This window comes from Colobus angolensis, unplaced genomic scaffold (genome assembly GCF_000951035.1).
Source record: "Colobus angolensis palliatus isolate OR3802 unplaced genomic scaffold, Cang.pa_1.0 Scaffold132, whole genome shotgun sequence".
Classification (NCBI taxonomy): Eukaryota; Metazoa; Chordata; class Mammalia; order Primates; family Cercopithecidae; genus Colobus; species Colobus angolensis.
In genome coordinates, this window is record NW_012114400.1 from 3495459 (window position 1) to 3510714 (window position 15256).

Consider the following 15256-nt stretch of genomic DNA (forward strand, 5'->3'; position numbering starts at 1 on the left):
GGTGCTGACAAGTTGATGGGTGCAGCACACCAACATGGCACAAGTATACATATGTAACAAATCTGCACGTTATGCACATGTACCCTAGAACTTAAAGTATAATAAAAATAAATAAATAAATAAATAAAGCATGATTTCAAATGTTAAAAAAAATTGATTATAGAATAAATAAAAAATAGATTTTGTGCTAAAAAAAAGAAAAAAGTGATCAGATGATTATTCACAAGGGAAAAAATTAAATTTACCTCTTTCACATTATCAACGAAGCCAATTCCAGATAGCCTGTAGATCTGAGTAGAAAAGTAAACCAAGTTTCTAGAATACAACATAGTGGAATATCTTTATGGCTTTGATCCAGGGAAATATTTTTTAAACTTGACGCTGAAAGCATTAGCCATAAAGGGCAATCTTTTCTATATCTCCAAGTCCTTCAGTTCTGAGAATTAAGCAGTTTGTAATTGCTTCTACTACTGTTTCTGGCACAGCATGTATAGGCAATGTCATGGGCATTATATCATCTTTAAATGTCATAAATGTGACTTTGAATAAGCTGCTTACACTTTTTGAGCCTCCCCTTCCTCTTCTCTGAAACAGGTGTGGTAGGATCTATAATAATTGTAGTAGTGAATGCTTAATTAGGTGATACATGATTACAGAAGCTGCTTAATAAATGGGAACCTTACCTATACATGTCCTTATCTTGTACCCCTGAAGGTCCATGAGGATTACACCCAAAGACCTTTGCAAATGCCCCAGATTAACAACATAGACAAGTTTGTACAGGTAATGCCAGCTTAGGCAGTAAGTTAATATTTTCTGAATGAACAAATGAAGGTAGGCTTTCTCCAGAATTACATGAACATGGAGACTCATGTTCAAGTAATTCCTCTTTGTGTGTGTGTGCGCGCGCGCATTTCATAAACAGATAAAATTTTCAGTTTTCACCGACATTTTATCTCTTCCTTAGTGACTCCCTTCTTCTCCACTTTAAGAAAACACATTTTTATCAGAATCGCAACTTTGTAAATGATTGTACTTAAAGAGCAACAAAACTCTGCTGAGTTAGCTAACTCTCTCATTCCCACACCATTTGAATAGAATAGGAGACCGATTCACACTTCAGCAACACAGCATATGTTTACTGCCATAGACGATCAGAGTTCTTTGTAAATAGTGGATGGACATTGCGAATATAAACTCTTACAATGCAAAGTCACTTCTTTGCCAATTTCATAGACAACAGTTTTCAACTTTGCAACTGTGACCACTGTGGCTTAGGGCAACATTTCCTCTTCAATTCACTCTGACCTCAATTTTTGCTCCGAAGAGGCCATGCTGTGTCAGCCAGCTGCACTCTCCTATTGCTTCATTTTATCAAGAGATCCTAGCTGGCCTGCTTCGCCAAAACTAAATTTTAGTTTATCTTTAGAGGACTTCTGCTCTGTTTCTGCTCACGTCATGACAGCAGCCTGGGTTTCTCATAGCATCAGGTTTCTGCTCTTACTCAATCCTCCCAAATTCCTTTTCACTGAACATTGTCTCAATACTTGTACAATTACAGTAGTATTTCATTTTTTTTTTCCCTTCAAAAACTTAATGTATAGTGACTTACACTGGTAGACATGTGATGGCGGCGGGGTGGGGACGGGATGCAGAGGGATTGGAGTCTGACCAAATTGGGTATTCAAATCCTTGCTCTGCTGCCTCTTGGCTGGGTGACATTGGGCATTTTGGTTAACCTTTCTAAATTTTGCTTTCCTGTTTTGTAAAGGGAAACGATGGTATATATCATGTAGGATCAGGGTGGGGGTTAAGTAAAATAATATAACTTAAGGGCTTGGCATGAAATAGACAGTAAATTGAAGCAGCTAATATAATTATTATTGTTCATAGTTTTTGGCTTTTAATTATAAGCCCCTTAAAACCAGTGACTTGCTTTATTTCCCTTGTATTCTCTAGACACACTGGTCACAATGCCTGACACCTAAAGTAAATACACAGTACAATTTTCATGATGGGTGTTTGAAATGTTATCGACTTACTGTGGGTAGCACGTGTCAGGATACAAGGTGCTGTTGGTTGGAGGGAGGCAGTTCCCAACCATGGGGAATTTGTATATAGTACATGCCTACCCACATAGTATGGCTACATACTCTATCTACTCTTAAACCACCACTTTGATCTGGAGGGAATATGTCCTCTGAGATTTCTTTTCTAGAACCTGTTAATTTGCTGTCACAGGAAAATATATGGTTTCCCAGTCTCACTTATTCAAATTATTCATTTGATAGGCATAGTCTTAGAACCAGTTATGTGTCAGTTTATTCAGCATATGCCAGTGATGCAAAATAATGAGATTTTTTCTTTCTTAAATAATTTTACAAAGTGCTAAACATCAAATGTTAATTAAAATGAGGATATATCCATATCCAGAAATATCGGTACTTATTTCTTAATTTATTGATATTTCTTCATCTTGATAAGGGTGTGTAGGTACAAGTCAATGTTCTTTTAAATATAATTTATAAGCTTACTATTATGTGCTATTGCCTAATATATTAGTCCATAACTCATCTACCTTTAATGCTGCCTATAATCTCTTTCTGTCTCATTTATTCATTAATTCAATACATATTTATTATTTAGTGTGCCAGAAACTGTTTCAGGAACTAGGGGTACAGCATGGAAAGAACAATTAAAAGTTTTGAGTGCTTCATATAAGCCAAATATTTTCCGTCAAATATTTAACACTCAAGACTAGCCTATGAGGTGGGGTTTTAATTTACAAGTTAGAAAACTGAGTCATGGATTACTTAGGCAGGTTGCTGGAAGTCACGATGATGTGGGGGAGTTGAGATGAGGCTGCATGTCTTTTCTCCTTCATTCCTTCCTTTTGAACCACCTGTCTCTCAGGCAGCCTTATTTCTTAGTGTTCCCCAAACACAGCCCTCATTCTAGCAGGGCCAACCAATTCCCAGATGTCTCTGACGCATGCCACAGCCTCCCATCCTCAGCCTTTTCATATGATTATTCTTCCACAGAGAATGCCTGGTCTTCTTCTGCTCCACTTAAAACCCCTGCCTCTCCTTTAACTTAACTGGTCTCACTCACCCTCTGAACTGAGTGCTGGCCTGTGTCAGTCAACCTCTAGTGAGCACCTGCCATGTATTTATTAATTTTGCAAATATTTATTATGTACCTTCCATGTTGTAAGTACTGGTATTAAAAAAAAAAAAAATGACAAGCCTGATGAACTTTCTGCCTTCCTGACATTTCAGTTCTTATTGAAAAGGCAGGCATTATCCAGCAAATTCACAGTAATTTACACCTAAATATATTCTCGTGTTCTCCTATATTTGTAATTTTTACTTCTCTAACAAAATATACTGTAACTTTCTCTCTTGGGGTTCTTTTTTATTTTCTATTGTGATAACATTTGTTTGTAGATTGCTTATAATCTCACCTCTACAAATTTGTTTCTTATGTGGAAGGGAAGATCACATTTTACGTGCTTGTTTTTCTTATTCTCTGCTTTCATTAACAAAGATTTAAGAGATCGGGTTCAACAATAGGAGGCTATTGAATGGCACAAGTGAAGATGACATGGGATAGGTGGTGGGGATGGACAAGGTTGAGATATGAGGGTTTTTGCTAGGATAACACTGAAGAGAAGGATTTGGAATCTCAATGAATTTCAGGGAAGAATGAAAGAGATACAAACACCATTTAAGATGACTTCTTGTATAACAATAAAAACAAAGGTTTAAATTTAATACAATGCCTTTTTGGATATGTGTAGTTGTATCATGTATGATACCAAAAGGTTTGACTTTAGTAACTGATCTAGTGCTGGGCTTGGTTTTTTCTCTCACAGAACTGTAACTCCCAAGAACGGTGTTTTCTGCAGTAATCTGAAAAACCTAGTTAATGGTTTCATGGTGTGAATATGCCACCTAGTGGTTCAACTTGCACATTCTAATTTGGGGTTTTCAGAGTTGGAAGTGTTCGTTTTCCTTTATCAGAATGGCTTGCTCACTCGGAACACCAGCTGAGGTCCAATTACGATAAATCCACTAGTTCCTGATGTTGATATTGCTGATTTTTTTATGCTCAAGAATTTATTATGAAGGAATTGATAGCAGCAGTCATTGTCGGTTTAATTTTTTCTATGATCTTTTTTAAAGCTTTTTAGGAGTTTAGAAAGCAAATGGTTGGTTTTTATTTTATTTGGACACTTTTATGCAGTGAGGGTTGATGTTTCATGGATTGCTGTGAGGAGAAACCAATTGATAAATTTGCTGATATAGATCTCTAGAAAGGCAGGGAGATTTTTAAAAGAAGATGTAGTAGGACACTTTGAATAGCAGAAACAATTTGCTGACTTACACAATATAATAAGCTCATTCGTGGTTATATACCTGGTGTGTTTATTTCTTATGAACTTTATAGCTTCACTTCTAATTTAGAGTTCTCAATTTTCATCACATATTGTCAGTTTAGAAATAACAAGCATAATAGCTGTTGTAAAATGTTTATGTACCAGGTATTGTGCAAAACACTTTATAGAAATGATCTCCAATTTTATAGAAATTCTCCATTTATAGAAATGATCCCACAAAACCCCAAATTGCTACATTATTTCTATTTTAAAGAAGAAAAAACAAGCTCAAGTATTTAGACTAATTCCCCTCCATCTCATACAGCCAAGAAGTGTTTGTGCCTGGTGGCCTTTGGTCCAAGTCTCCTTCATAGGTCTGAAGCATCTTTTGTCATCACAGAATTATGTTTCCCTATTCATAAGAAAAGTGGGATCAGCGAATATCAGTTTTCCTTAACAGACTCATTCACATTTGAGCCCATTTCCCCAGAAGATAATTACATATATTACGTTTTAAAGTAAGGCATATAAAAGAATCACATTCCTGTGATAGCTCCCTTTTTCCAAAGTCTGACTGCTTGTTTAAAGTTACTGTTAGAGAATAGAGAGCCTTGCTTGTTGGGTGTCTGTGACATAAAGTCACAGAAAAATAACTGCATGTTTGCACCACTTAGATCTCACATGTTGAAGTGATGCAAACATGATCTCCTCTAGACAATGAACTGTGCTTGCCCAGTGAGCTTGCGCGTGGTAATGGGAGAATCCCTCTGAGCATGAATCTCCAAGGCCAAGTGGGCCACAGCAGTTGTGAGTGGGAGGAGCCCATAGCGTCCTAAACTCTTGGGACTTTCCAAGTGTTCCTACCTGTGGCAGGGGGCTGAAAAGCCCATGGACTGTATCTTAATGTTGCTTAACAATCCCTAAGGTAGAGAATAAAGGGAACTGTGGAATATCTCTGTGACTTGCCTCTGTTTCCTGGTGCCCAGAAACATCTACCTCATTGGTCATCGAGATGAAATGAGGACTGTCCTGGGGAATGGAGTCTTCCTAATTTTAACAAGGTTCTGAAGCAGGAGCAGAGACAAGATTTACTATTCAGGCCTTCTTCCAAAGCCCGTTTCCATTGCTCTTCAATAACTGCATCTACCAAATTCTGAATGTTCTCTTCTTTCCCCGAATTCTAACTAGGTTTTAACTTCATACCAAAACCAGTGTATCACAATTGAAATAGCAAGTCTGAGATGTTGTAGCTTCCTGTGTTTTATTCTGGTTACCATTAACATGGGCATATGTAAAGAATATATATTGGATATATGTATGCTGAATAAAAAGTAGTAATTCATTTTCACCAATGAAATCACAGAGCATGGTGTTTCCTAGATAGAGCAGGCTCATGTTTTATAACTGTGTTGGTTCAGTTGGGGAAGGAAGGGAATTATCCAGCAATGCCATCCAGCAATGCCTTCTTCCTCCACTAGGCAAAGCTTTTACTTTCCTGGTAGTCTTTCATTTCTACTTGCCCACTAATTATAAAGAACATAAATTATAGATTTAGTAATTACTTGTTTCTTCCCTGTTATCCCCCTTTTGGCAAAGAGTAGAACCAACATAACTTTACCATGCTACCATTTTATTCCCAAATTTATCAGCACAAAATCTAGAACATTTCCAGGATCCTTCTTTCCCTAGTAAGCTGAATATAAGTTTAACAAGAGTGCAGTGGTGGGATGTTGAATTTAAATGTGTATGCGTGACTCATAGATTTCTATTCATATATGCCAAAAATACCCTAATAAAAAGATTCATTAGATTTCTGTTTTAATCAAAAATGTGTAAATGAGTTCATAGCAGCACTAATTATACAACTTCTGTCTCTATTTACAGGTGATAAAAGAAGCCATGGTTGAAAGCATCGAATATAGAAGACAGAATCCATCTCGTTGCTCTGTTTCCCTTAGTGATGTTGAAGCAAGAAGATTTTTCAACAAGGAGTTTCTAAGTAAACCCAAAGCATAGTTCATGTACTGGAAAAGGCAGCAGTTTCTGATGCTGAGACAGTTTGCAATTCCATGACAACTGGATTTAAAAGTACAGTACAGATAGTCATACTGATCATGAGAGACTGGCTGATACTCAAAGTTGCAGTTACTTAGCTGCATGAGAATAATATTATTATAAGTTAGTTAGGTTGACAAACGATGTTGATTATGTAAGGATATACTTAGCTACATTTTCAGTCAGTATGAACTTCCTGACACAAATGTAGGGAGATATATAGTATTTTTAAACATTTCTCACCAACTTTCTTATGTATGTTCTTTTTAAAAATGTTTTTATCTTTTAAACTATTTAACTCAATCTCAATAAGACTTCCCATTATGTATGAATGTTATTCACTGACTAGATTTATTCATCCCATGAGACAACACTATTTTTATTTATATATGCATATACATACATGCCTGAAATAAATACATAAATATACAAATAAGCATGAGATAACTGAGTTGTTATTTTTTTAATGAGATATTGGACTATTGCTATGAAAGATTCTCATATTCACTGCTTTCAAATGCAAAAAGTGTTCATCCTAAACTCAAGTGTGAAACTTTTAATTTAATTTAATTTAATTTATTTTTCTGTGAAACGGAGTCTCACTCTGTCGCCCAGGCTGGAGTGCAGTGGCGTCATCTTGGCTCACTGCAACCCCTCCTCCTGGGTTCAAATGATTCTCCTGCTTCAGCTTCCTGAGACTACAGGTGTCCACCACCACACCCAGCCAGTTTTTATATTTTTAGTAGAGATGGGGTTTCACCACATTGTCCAGGCTAGTCTTGAACTCCTGACCCCATGATCTGCCTGCCTCAGCCTCTGAAAGTGCTGGGATTACAGGCGTGAGCCACTGTGCCTGGCCAAAACTTTTAATTTTAAATCATGGGTGTTTTTTTGAAAAGATGAATATATAACTTTGTCAGAAAGTGGTATGTGTTTATTCATTAAGTAGAAAAATCATGCCACTTCTAATGTAACATTTCACTTGGCTAATATTATCCTGGACTGCTTATCCAACAACCAGTGTAGTTGACCTTAGAGAATAATCCAAAAAAGTGGTAAGGGCTGAATCAAGCTTAATAAGTGGCCTGCCTTTTGCATCTGCAAGACTTGTCTTGGGAACACTGTATGACACAACTGTGGCTGCAGTTGCAGCTGAACTGTTCTGGTTCAGAACGTTCCAAAGCTAAAGTCTTCCTTTTCTTAACTCTATGCCATTCTTCTTTCCTTAAATTATCTTTCTTTAAGCTCTTTATTCATTTTTCTTTTTATCCTCTCACCTTTCCCATTTCTGCCTATGAGGAAAAACAAAAAACAATAAAGGAAAGCCTTGAACATTCATTCTGTTGTTCATTGATTTATGCCTATGGCAAATGAGTGCCTACTGCACCCTGTCAGGCATGTTGCAGGATCTCAGGATCTGGGGGCACAACAGTGGAAAAAAATGACCAAAGTGCCTGCCTAAGGACCTTGCATTCTGGTGGAGATGACCAAAGATAATAAGCATGACAAAGACGTATGTAGAATGTTAAGAGAGTGATGAGTGCTAAGAAGAAAATTAAAGCAGGAAAAAGAGGAGATGGGAAGTGTTAGAGGTGTGTAATTTCACATGGGGTCCTGGGGAAGTGTTGCAGGAAGTCAGGGACCCCGAACAGAGGGACCAGCTGAACCCATGGCAGAAGAACATAAATTGTGAAGATTTCATGGACATTTATTAGTTCTCCAAATTAATACTTTTACAATTCCTTATGCCTGTCTTTACAGAAATCACTGAACATAAATTGTGAAGATTTCATGGACACTTACCACTTCCCCAATCAATACCCTTGTGATTTCCTATGCTTACCTTTACTTTAATCTCTTAATCCCGCCATCTTCATAAGCTGAGGAGGATGTATGTCACCTTGGGACCCTGTGATGATTGCGTTAAGTGCACAAATTGTTTGTAGAGCATGTATGTTTGAACAATATGAAATCTGGGCACCTTGAAAAAAGCAGGATAACAGCGATGTTCAAGGAACATGGGAGATAACCTTAAACTCTGACTGCAAGTGAGCCGGGTGAAACAGTGCCACATTTCTCTTCTTTCAAAAGCAAATAGGAGAACTATCACTGAATTCTTTTTCTCAGCAAGGAACATCCCTGAGAAAGAGAATGGCCCCTGGGGGTAGGCCTCTGAAATGGCTGCTTTGGGGGCGGCTGCCTTTTACAGTCAAAAGCGAAGGGATGAAATAATCTTGGTCTCCTGTAGAGCTCCCAGGCTTATTAGGAGGAGGAAATTCCCGCCTAATAAATTTTGGTCAGACTGGTTGTCTGCTCTCAAACCCTATCTCCTGATAAGATGTTATCAATGACAATGTGTGTCCGAAACTTCATGAGTAATTTTAATTTCGCCCCATCCTGTGGTCCTGTGATCTTGCCTGCCTCCATTTGCTTTGTGATATTTTATTACCTTGTGAAGTATGTGATGTCTGTGACCCACACTCTATTTGTACACTCCCTCTCCCTTTTGAAAATCGCTAATAAAATCTTGCTGGTTTTACGGCTCAGGGGCATCACAGAACCTGCTGACATGTGATGTCTCCCCCAGACACCCAGCTTTAAAATTTCTCGCTCTTATACTCTTCCCCTTTATTTCTCAGACCAGTGGATGCTTAGGGAAATAGAAGAGAACCCACGATAACTATCAGGGGTGGGTTCCCCCGATAGGGAAGGCCATAATATGAAGGTGATGTCACAGCAAAGTGGTGAAGAGCTGAAGGAGCAAGACCTGTAGCTATCCAATGGAGGAGTGTTGCCAGCAGAGGAAATAACAAATCAAAGTTCCCTGAGGTAGAGCACCAAGCATATTCTGGAAACAGAGAAGGGATCAATGTGCCTACGGCAGAGTGGGAGGTGTACAATTAATTTTCTCTTATTTGTTCAAACCCTGTCAATATTGTTTGTATTTGATTTATCCTTCCAAATACCTTGTAAAGAAACAAGACCAGAGAAGTTTAAGAAATACGTCCAAGATGACTAAATTCTGAACCAGGTCCCTATGCCCTTGACCCTATGGCCTGTATGTCACCATCTATGGTGCCCTCTAGAAACAAATTAGATGAACACTTGAGTGACAGTCATTATAAAGCTGAGACCAACTAGGACACTTGCTTTCCCTTTGTTCACATGCTTTTAGTTTCTTAACTACAATAACAGAGGCTTTTCATCTAATTCAGCTTTGCCATTTATTCATTTATGAATTTACTAGAATTCTGATTTTATAAAAACACACTAGATGGCCAGTTAAATCTGTATATTTATTTTTTCATTATTTCTTTGTTCCAAAGAATGACTGACAAGTGAGATGTCCCCTTAGTCTTCCCCAAAATCATCAATGTGCCCTAGTAATTTCGGCTTGGCTCTTTGCTTTTTCACGCAAGCACAAGCATTCTAGTTTGTTCATTGTTCACGCCCATGACAGGGCTGCTACTTTACCTCTTTACCTCATCCAGGTACAAGCTGTACACTTTCAGGGTTTTTTTTTTTTTTGATAAGCAATGAAAGCAACAAAATAAAAGCTTGGTGTGTGTATTTATATATCTAATTTCATTTCTTCTGAAGTATACAATTTTAAAGTTTTCATAAGTACCTTTGTTCTAACATGGAAAACACTTTATAAAAGTTTCAACAGTAGTTCCTCTTTCTTTTTCCTTTCCCCTTCTCTTTACCTCCTTAAACAATTAAATCCCAAAGCCACGGGAATCAATGGGGAATCAAAGTCAGACACCAAAACCTAAGTCGGGAGGGCATCCATACAGAGGAAGGGGTGGCACGGACAGTGCAGCTTGCTTACACATGGGGGAAGTGATCAAGTAATTAAATATATGAAATATAATAAATATAACGGGTGCCAGTTTTCTCACTGGAATGGAGTTACAAATATGAAAATGCAGAAAAACAGAAGGTTTGTGTGGTGTTAGGTTGAAGTAGGAGGTATTAGTATGAATTCATGGGTTTTAGTATAAGTAGAGATATATAGAATAAATAGACATGAAAGTGGGTGCGTGTACAGACTCTGTAGATCTGTCATTGAGAGGATCTGGGAGCAGTGATACTCCCAATGGCAATGAGCACAACTGGTACATAGAAATTGGCTTTCAAATCCCATTATATAACAACAGAAACCTATGATCCTCAAAGAAGTGGCTGATTCTAAGTCTGGGACAGAACAAGTATAAAATTATGCTAGACCATTTTATTTGGCCACAGAACAGAAGTGCTCAAATAATGATAAGTGCATATCAGAAAGACACATAAGCCAGCTTGAAGGGACCCCTATTGGCTCTTTTTGGGAAAAATTAAACATTCAAATGAATAATGTTAGCAACAGATTAATTCATTGAATAATATAGGAAACAATGACCCCATTTGATGTAAATAAATAGATTAATAAGGAACCAGAGACTTACATAATCTCAAAATACTTCCTCTTATAAAATACTTAATTACAAAGGGAAAAAAGTAACTTTCTAGTAGAGAAACCTGGCAGACTAAGTAATCAAAATTGGTGTTCTCAAAAGTGAGGCAAACCGAAACTGTTCCACCTGGTAGAATGCAATGAGAATGTAGCATCACTTCTGTGATAATCCTGCCATAGATGCAGCACCGGAATCTAATCACGAAGACGTGTCAGGCAAACTCAAATTGCAAGAAATGTCAAGTGTAGCCATCTGTCATCTTCAAAATTGTAAAGATTAGGCAAGTCAAGGAAAGACAGGATGTTCTAGACTGAAGAAGACTAAAGAAACATGACAACTGAAAGCAACATGTGATTTTGAACTGAATTCTTCCATTCATGTTTCACCAATTGTTCCATTGACAGATAAAAGATGCCAGCATAACAACTGGTGAAATACGAATGGGCTCTGAAGAGTTGGTCATAGTAATGTATCAATGTTAATATCCTGATTTGATGCTTATATTGGAGATACGTAGCAGATTATCCTTATCTGTAGTATGCACACATTAAACTATTCAGGGTGATTGAACTTCATGTTAGTAACTTACTCCTAAATGGCTCAGAGAAGAAAAACATCTCTCCTACCACATTTGCAACTTTTCTGTAAGCTCCACAGTGTTTCATATTGTTAAAAATTACTTAAAATTTGCAACAAAATTTCAGTTGGAGGATTCTCTGAACAAAGTAAAGGAGTTTACATCAGCGGCTCCCATTTCATATCTATACTCTTTAACTCTTTTCTACAGCTGATCAATGCAAATCCTGCTATTTATATATTCAATAAAAACAAGTAAAGAAAATAAATCATCAGCTAAATCTCCATAGAACTGCCTTCACCAAATAGTTTCAGGGTTAGAGTTTTGTGACTTCCCAATGGTTTTTATATTTCTCCTATACCATAATACCAAATTAAAATTCCAATTATTTAATGCCACCTTTCGCTGTATAAGCATAAGAGCAAAACAAGCAATAGCCAGTAATAAAAATGTGGTGAATAGGAAAGTTGCATTTTTGGTTGAATTCTCTAAACACTACAGATCAGTAAACATCTATTGTGTCTTATATGTGTAAGATGCCACGCTTGATTCTGAAGAAACTGTAGCAGGTACTGCTCTTGCTCTGTCCAGATTCCCTCGTTCTGCTCACTCATCTCCAAGCTGCTGTGAGTATTGGCTGCTAAAAGTCTACAGCTGCATCCTTATTCTGAGAATTATTCTCAGCTGATGAGATACGCTTGGTTGGTTTTGACTTCCTCCTGAGGAAGCCTGCAACCAATGACTCACTGATGAGGGGCTACAAAGATCTCTGATGCCTGTAATGTGTATTTATTACAAGTAAGGATAATTCTGTGATGTTTTCATGCTCAAGAGTTTTCCCTGGGATCAGGCTGAGATGAGCTCAACTAAACCCACTTCTTTGTCGAGGTGTTCTCCCTGTGTTATCTTTCTTCTCTCCTCATCAGGTTCATCATCCCACACTCCTTCAACGTATTACGTGAGAACCTTTATCTCAGTCTCTTTCTATAGAACCTGACCTAAGACAGATACCAAAATACATGAGACTCGATTCTTGTTTCAAAGAGTTTACAAACTGAGTCATTAAAACTGGGGTAATTATGGGAAGTTTTCATGGAGAATTGGCTTTTAGGCTGAGTAGTAAAACATATGTAGAAATTCAAATAGGATTTAGGAGATGGGGGATTTCCCTCCTGGAGTGAGCTTATTACCTTCTTGTTGTGGATTCTCTATTCTTCAATGCATTTTAATATTACTTTAGGATTTGTTTGGCATCCATCTACTGACATACATTATGTTCAAGAACTCTTAAAACCTCGAAGTATTTTGGAAAGTAATTTAAAAATATGTTGCAACAAGCTAAATCTAACCAGATGAAATTTAACAGGAACAAATGGAGAACCCTGTACTAGAATTAAATACACCAACAGTAAAGAGGGAAAGAAGATATAGAACATTAAAATTTTAGGGTAGGTATTGTCTAGAATGTCCAAGAAAAAATGACTCCTAGAGGGCTAGCAACAATGTCTGAAATCCACTCAAAAGACTTGTATTAAGATTATGCTTTGTATTAGGCATTTATATGGGAACAATTTCACAGCACAGATGGTAGAGCTATTATAGTTGTCTTCAAATAGTCTCAGCTTGGAATGAAAAACATACACGCAAGTTGCCACTTTCCATTCCAGAATTCCTGGCAGATACAGCAACTGAATCATTTCTTTTTCATTGATGAATCTGGATGTAGTTTTAGATTCCTGCTCAGCTGAGTGCCCCAGGTAAGTCATACCAATCGACTGGAATTGGCAGAAATAGAAAACCATGACTAGGTATCTAGTGGAAGAGGAATAAGACATTGTGTGAATCCAAATAAGGAAGAAGTTTCTACCAACTAGATTGTTCAAAAATGAAATAAAATCCGTGATACAAATAAATTTTTATCACTGTGGTTATTCACATATTCACAGGAGATGAATTCGGGGTGTTCATTTACTAGGTGAGTAGTAGGGGCACGTTTAGATGGTTTCATGGTACTTTACTACTTAGAGTATATAAGCTGTGGCTCTGTTTCTATTTTAGATGAGGACTTTTGCTAACATATGATAATAAACCTATGGTGATAGTTTACGTTGGATAACTAGTTGGAGAGGGAAATATTTTAGGGAAGATTCAACTATTGTTGTGCTAAAACTCATTATGTAAATTATTGTCTGAACCTCTTGAATATATTGCCTGCTGCAAACAAAGCAGTTTTTAATAATAATCCCTTTCCCCCAGTGCTTTAATGTGAGCTAATTTCCTCTTACTCTATGCTGAGTGAATACAAACACGATGGTAAACATATTGAAAACACTATGAACATACCACGGTTAACATATAGTATGTTTAAACATACCATGGCTTACAAGGCCCTTCACATCCATTGCCTAGTCTACTTTTAGTCTGATTTCCTTTCATCTCTTCCTCACTCACCCTGAACTTCAGCTATGCCTGTCATCATGCTCTGATCATTCATTGCATTGTGGCCTTTCACAATTCCTCTGTGCAATTTTTCTCTTCTGGTTTGTTCTTCTAGATCTAGTTGAAATATTATTTCTTTAGTGAAGTTTCAAGCTTCCCTCTGCAGAGTTAAGCATGACCTTTAGCTCTTAAGTGTGCTCTAACCACTGTGTCTCTATTCAGTGACAGCATTATGCTTGATAATTTCAGAGGAAATCGCAAACTCATCCCAGTCCTGGTTTCTGACTTTCATCAGCTAAGTTCTCATTCAGTTAGTTCCTGGTTTAGTTATTAGCATTTGTGTTACATGTACTTGCAGCAAAATGCTATACTAAACACTAAAGCATAACAGGAAAAAGTGATGATGTTCAACAGCTCCAAAACATCATGATGAGATGAGGTTAATGGAACAACCACATAATTATATTAAACATAGGGGAAGAAAGCTAGAAAAATGAACAAGTTCCCAGCAGGAGCCACATCAAAATAAATTCTAGGTGGAATGGAGTACAGGAGTCCAGAAGACTGTTCTTACAGGTCTCTCTGAAGACTGAAGTAAGTTTCATCAACCTCCAATTTGGCCCCTATACTGTTATCAGAGTCTCCTTTCAAAAATGCAAATTGCATTGTCATTTACCTGCTCAAAAGCTCTTAATGGCTCTTCATTCACTGCAGGAAAGTAGTCAAAACTCTAAAGAGACATATGTAGCCTACTGCTATCTAGTTTCTACCTATTTCATTTATCATGAATTCCCTCCCCTCTCCCATTAAACTCATATCCCTCTTGCAATTTATATTCCAATTCACCACTCTACATTATTCTCTCTCATAATTCCTTGCCTTTGTATTTGCTAGTAACTCCATCAGCAATGCCTTTCTCATCCCCATCCCACGGACTTAAAAACATGCCTCCAGTAATCTATAAAACACATATCCTTCTCTGGAGTCACAGAAACATCACTTTCCCTATTACATTGCTTTCTCACTTTCTGCGGCTGACTGGGGAGTTCATTCCTAGAATAGAACCTGGCACACAATCAGTGATAATTCTTTTTGAGTTGATTACATGAGAGAAGAGTTTCAGAAAGTGTTTTAAATTGGCCTAGTGACATGCTTTGGACAGAAACAAAGAGGCTACTAGTTTCATCTGTTGCCATGGTATCATCCAAGTTTGTGGAGAGAGTAAATGAGCAATCCTAATGGAGTCTGTTTTTGTATGTTTGATTTTTTTCAGCTTTCTCAATTCCTGCAATATGTGTTGCTTCTGTTTTCCAGGATTCACTTAATCATCACTTAATAATCTTTTATTTT

At 37.3% G+C, this 15256-nt stretch overlaps 1 protein-coding gene across 2 annotated transcripts in view; it reads left to right on the forward strand.

The window, feature by feature from the left end:
- PLA2G4A (phospholipase A2, group IVA (cytosolic, calcium-dependent)) overlaps nucleotides 1–6862 on the forward strand; it is a 154382-nt gene extending 147520 nt beyond the window's left edge. For both annotated transcript variants that reach the window (XM_011934192.1, XM_011934193.1), the window contains one exon: nucleotides 6263–6862. In XM_011934192.1, the coding sequence (XP_011789582.1) occupies nucleotides 6263–6394 (132 nt within the window). In that variant the 3' untranslated portion in view covers nucleotides 6395–6862. The remainder of the gene's footprint in view (nucleotides 1–6262) is intronic.
- The last annotated feature ends 8394 nt before the right edge of the window (nucleotides 6863–15256 follow it).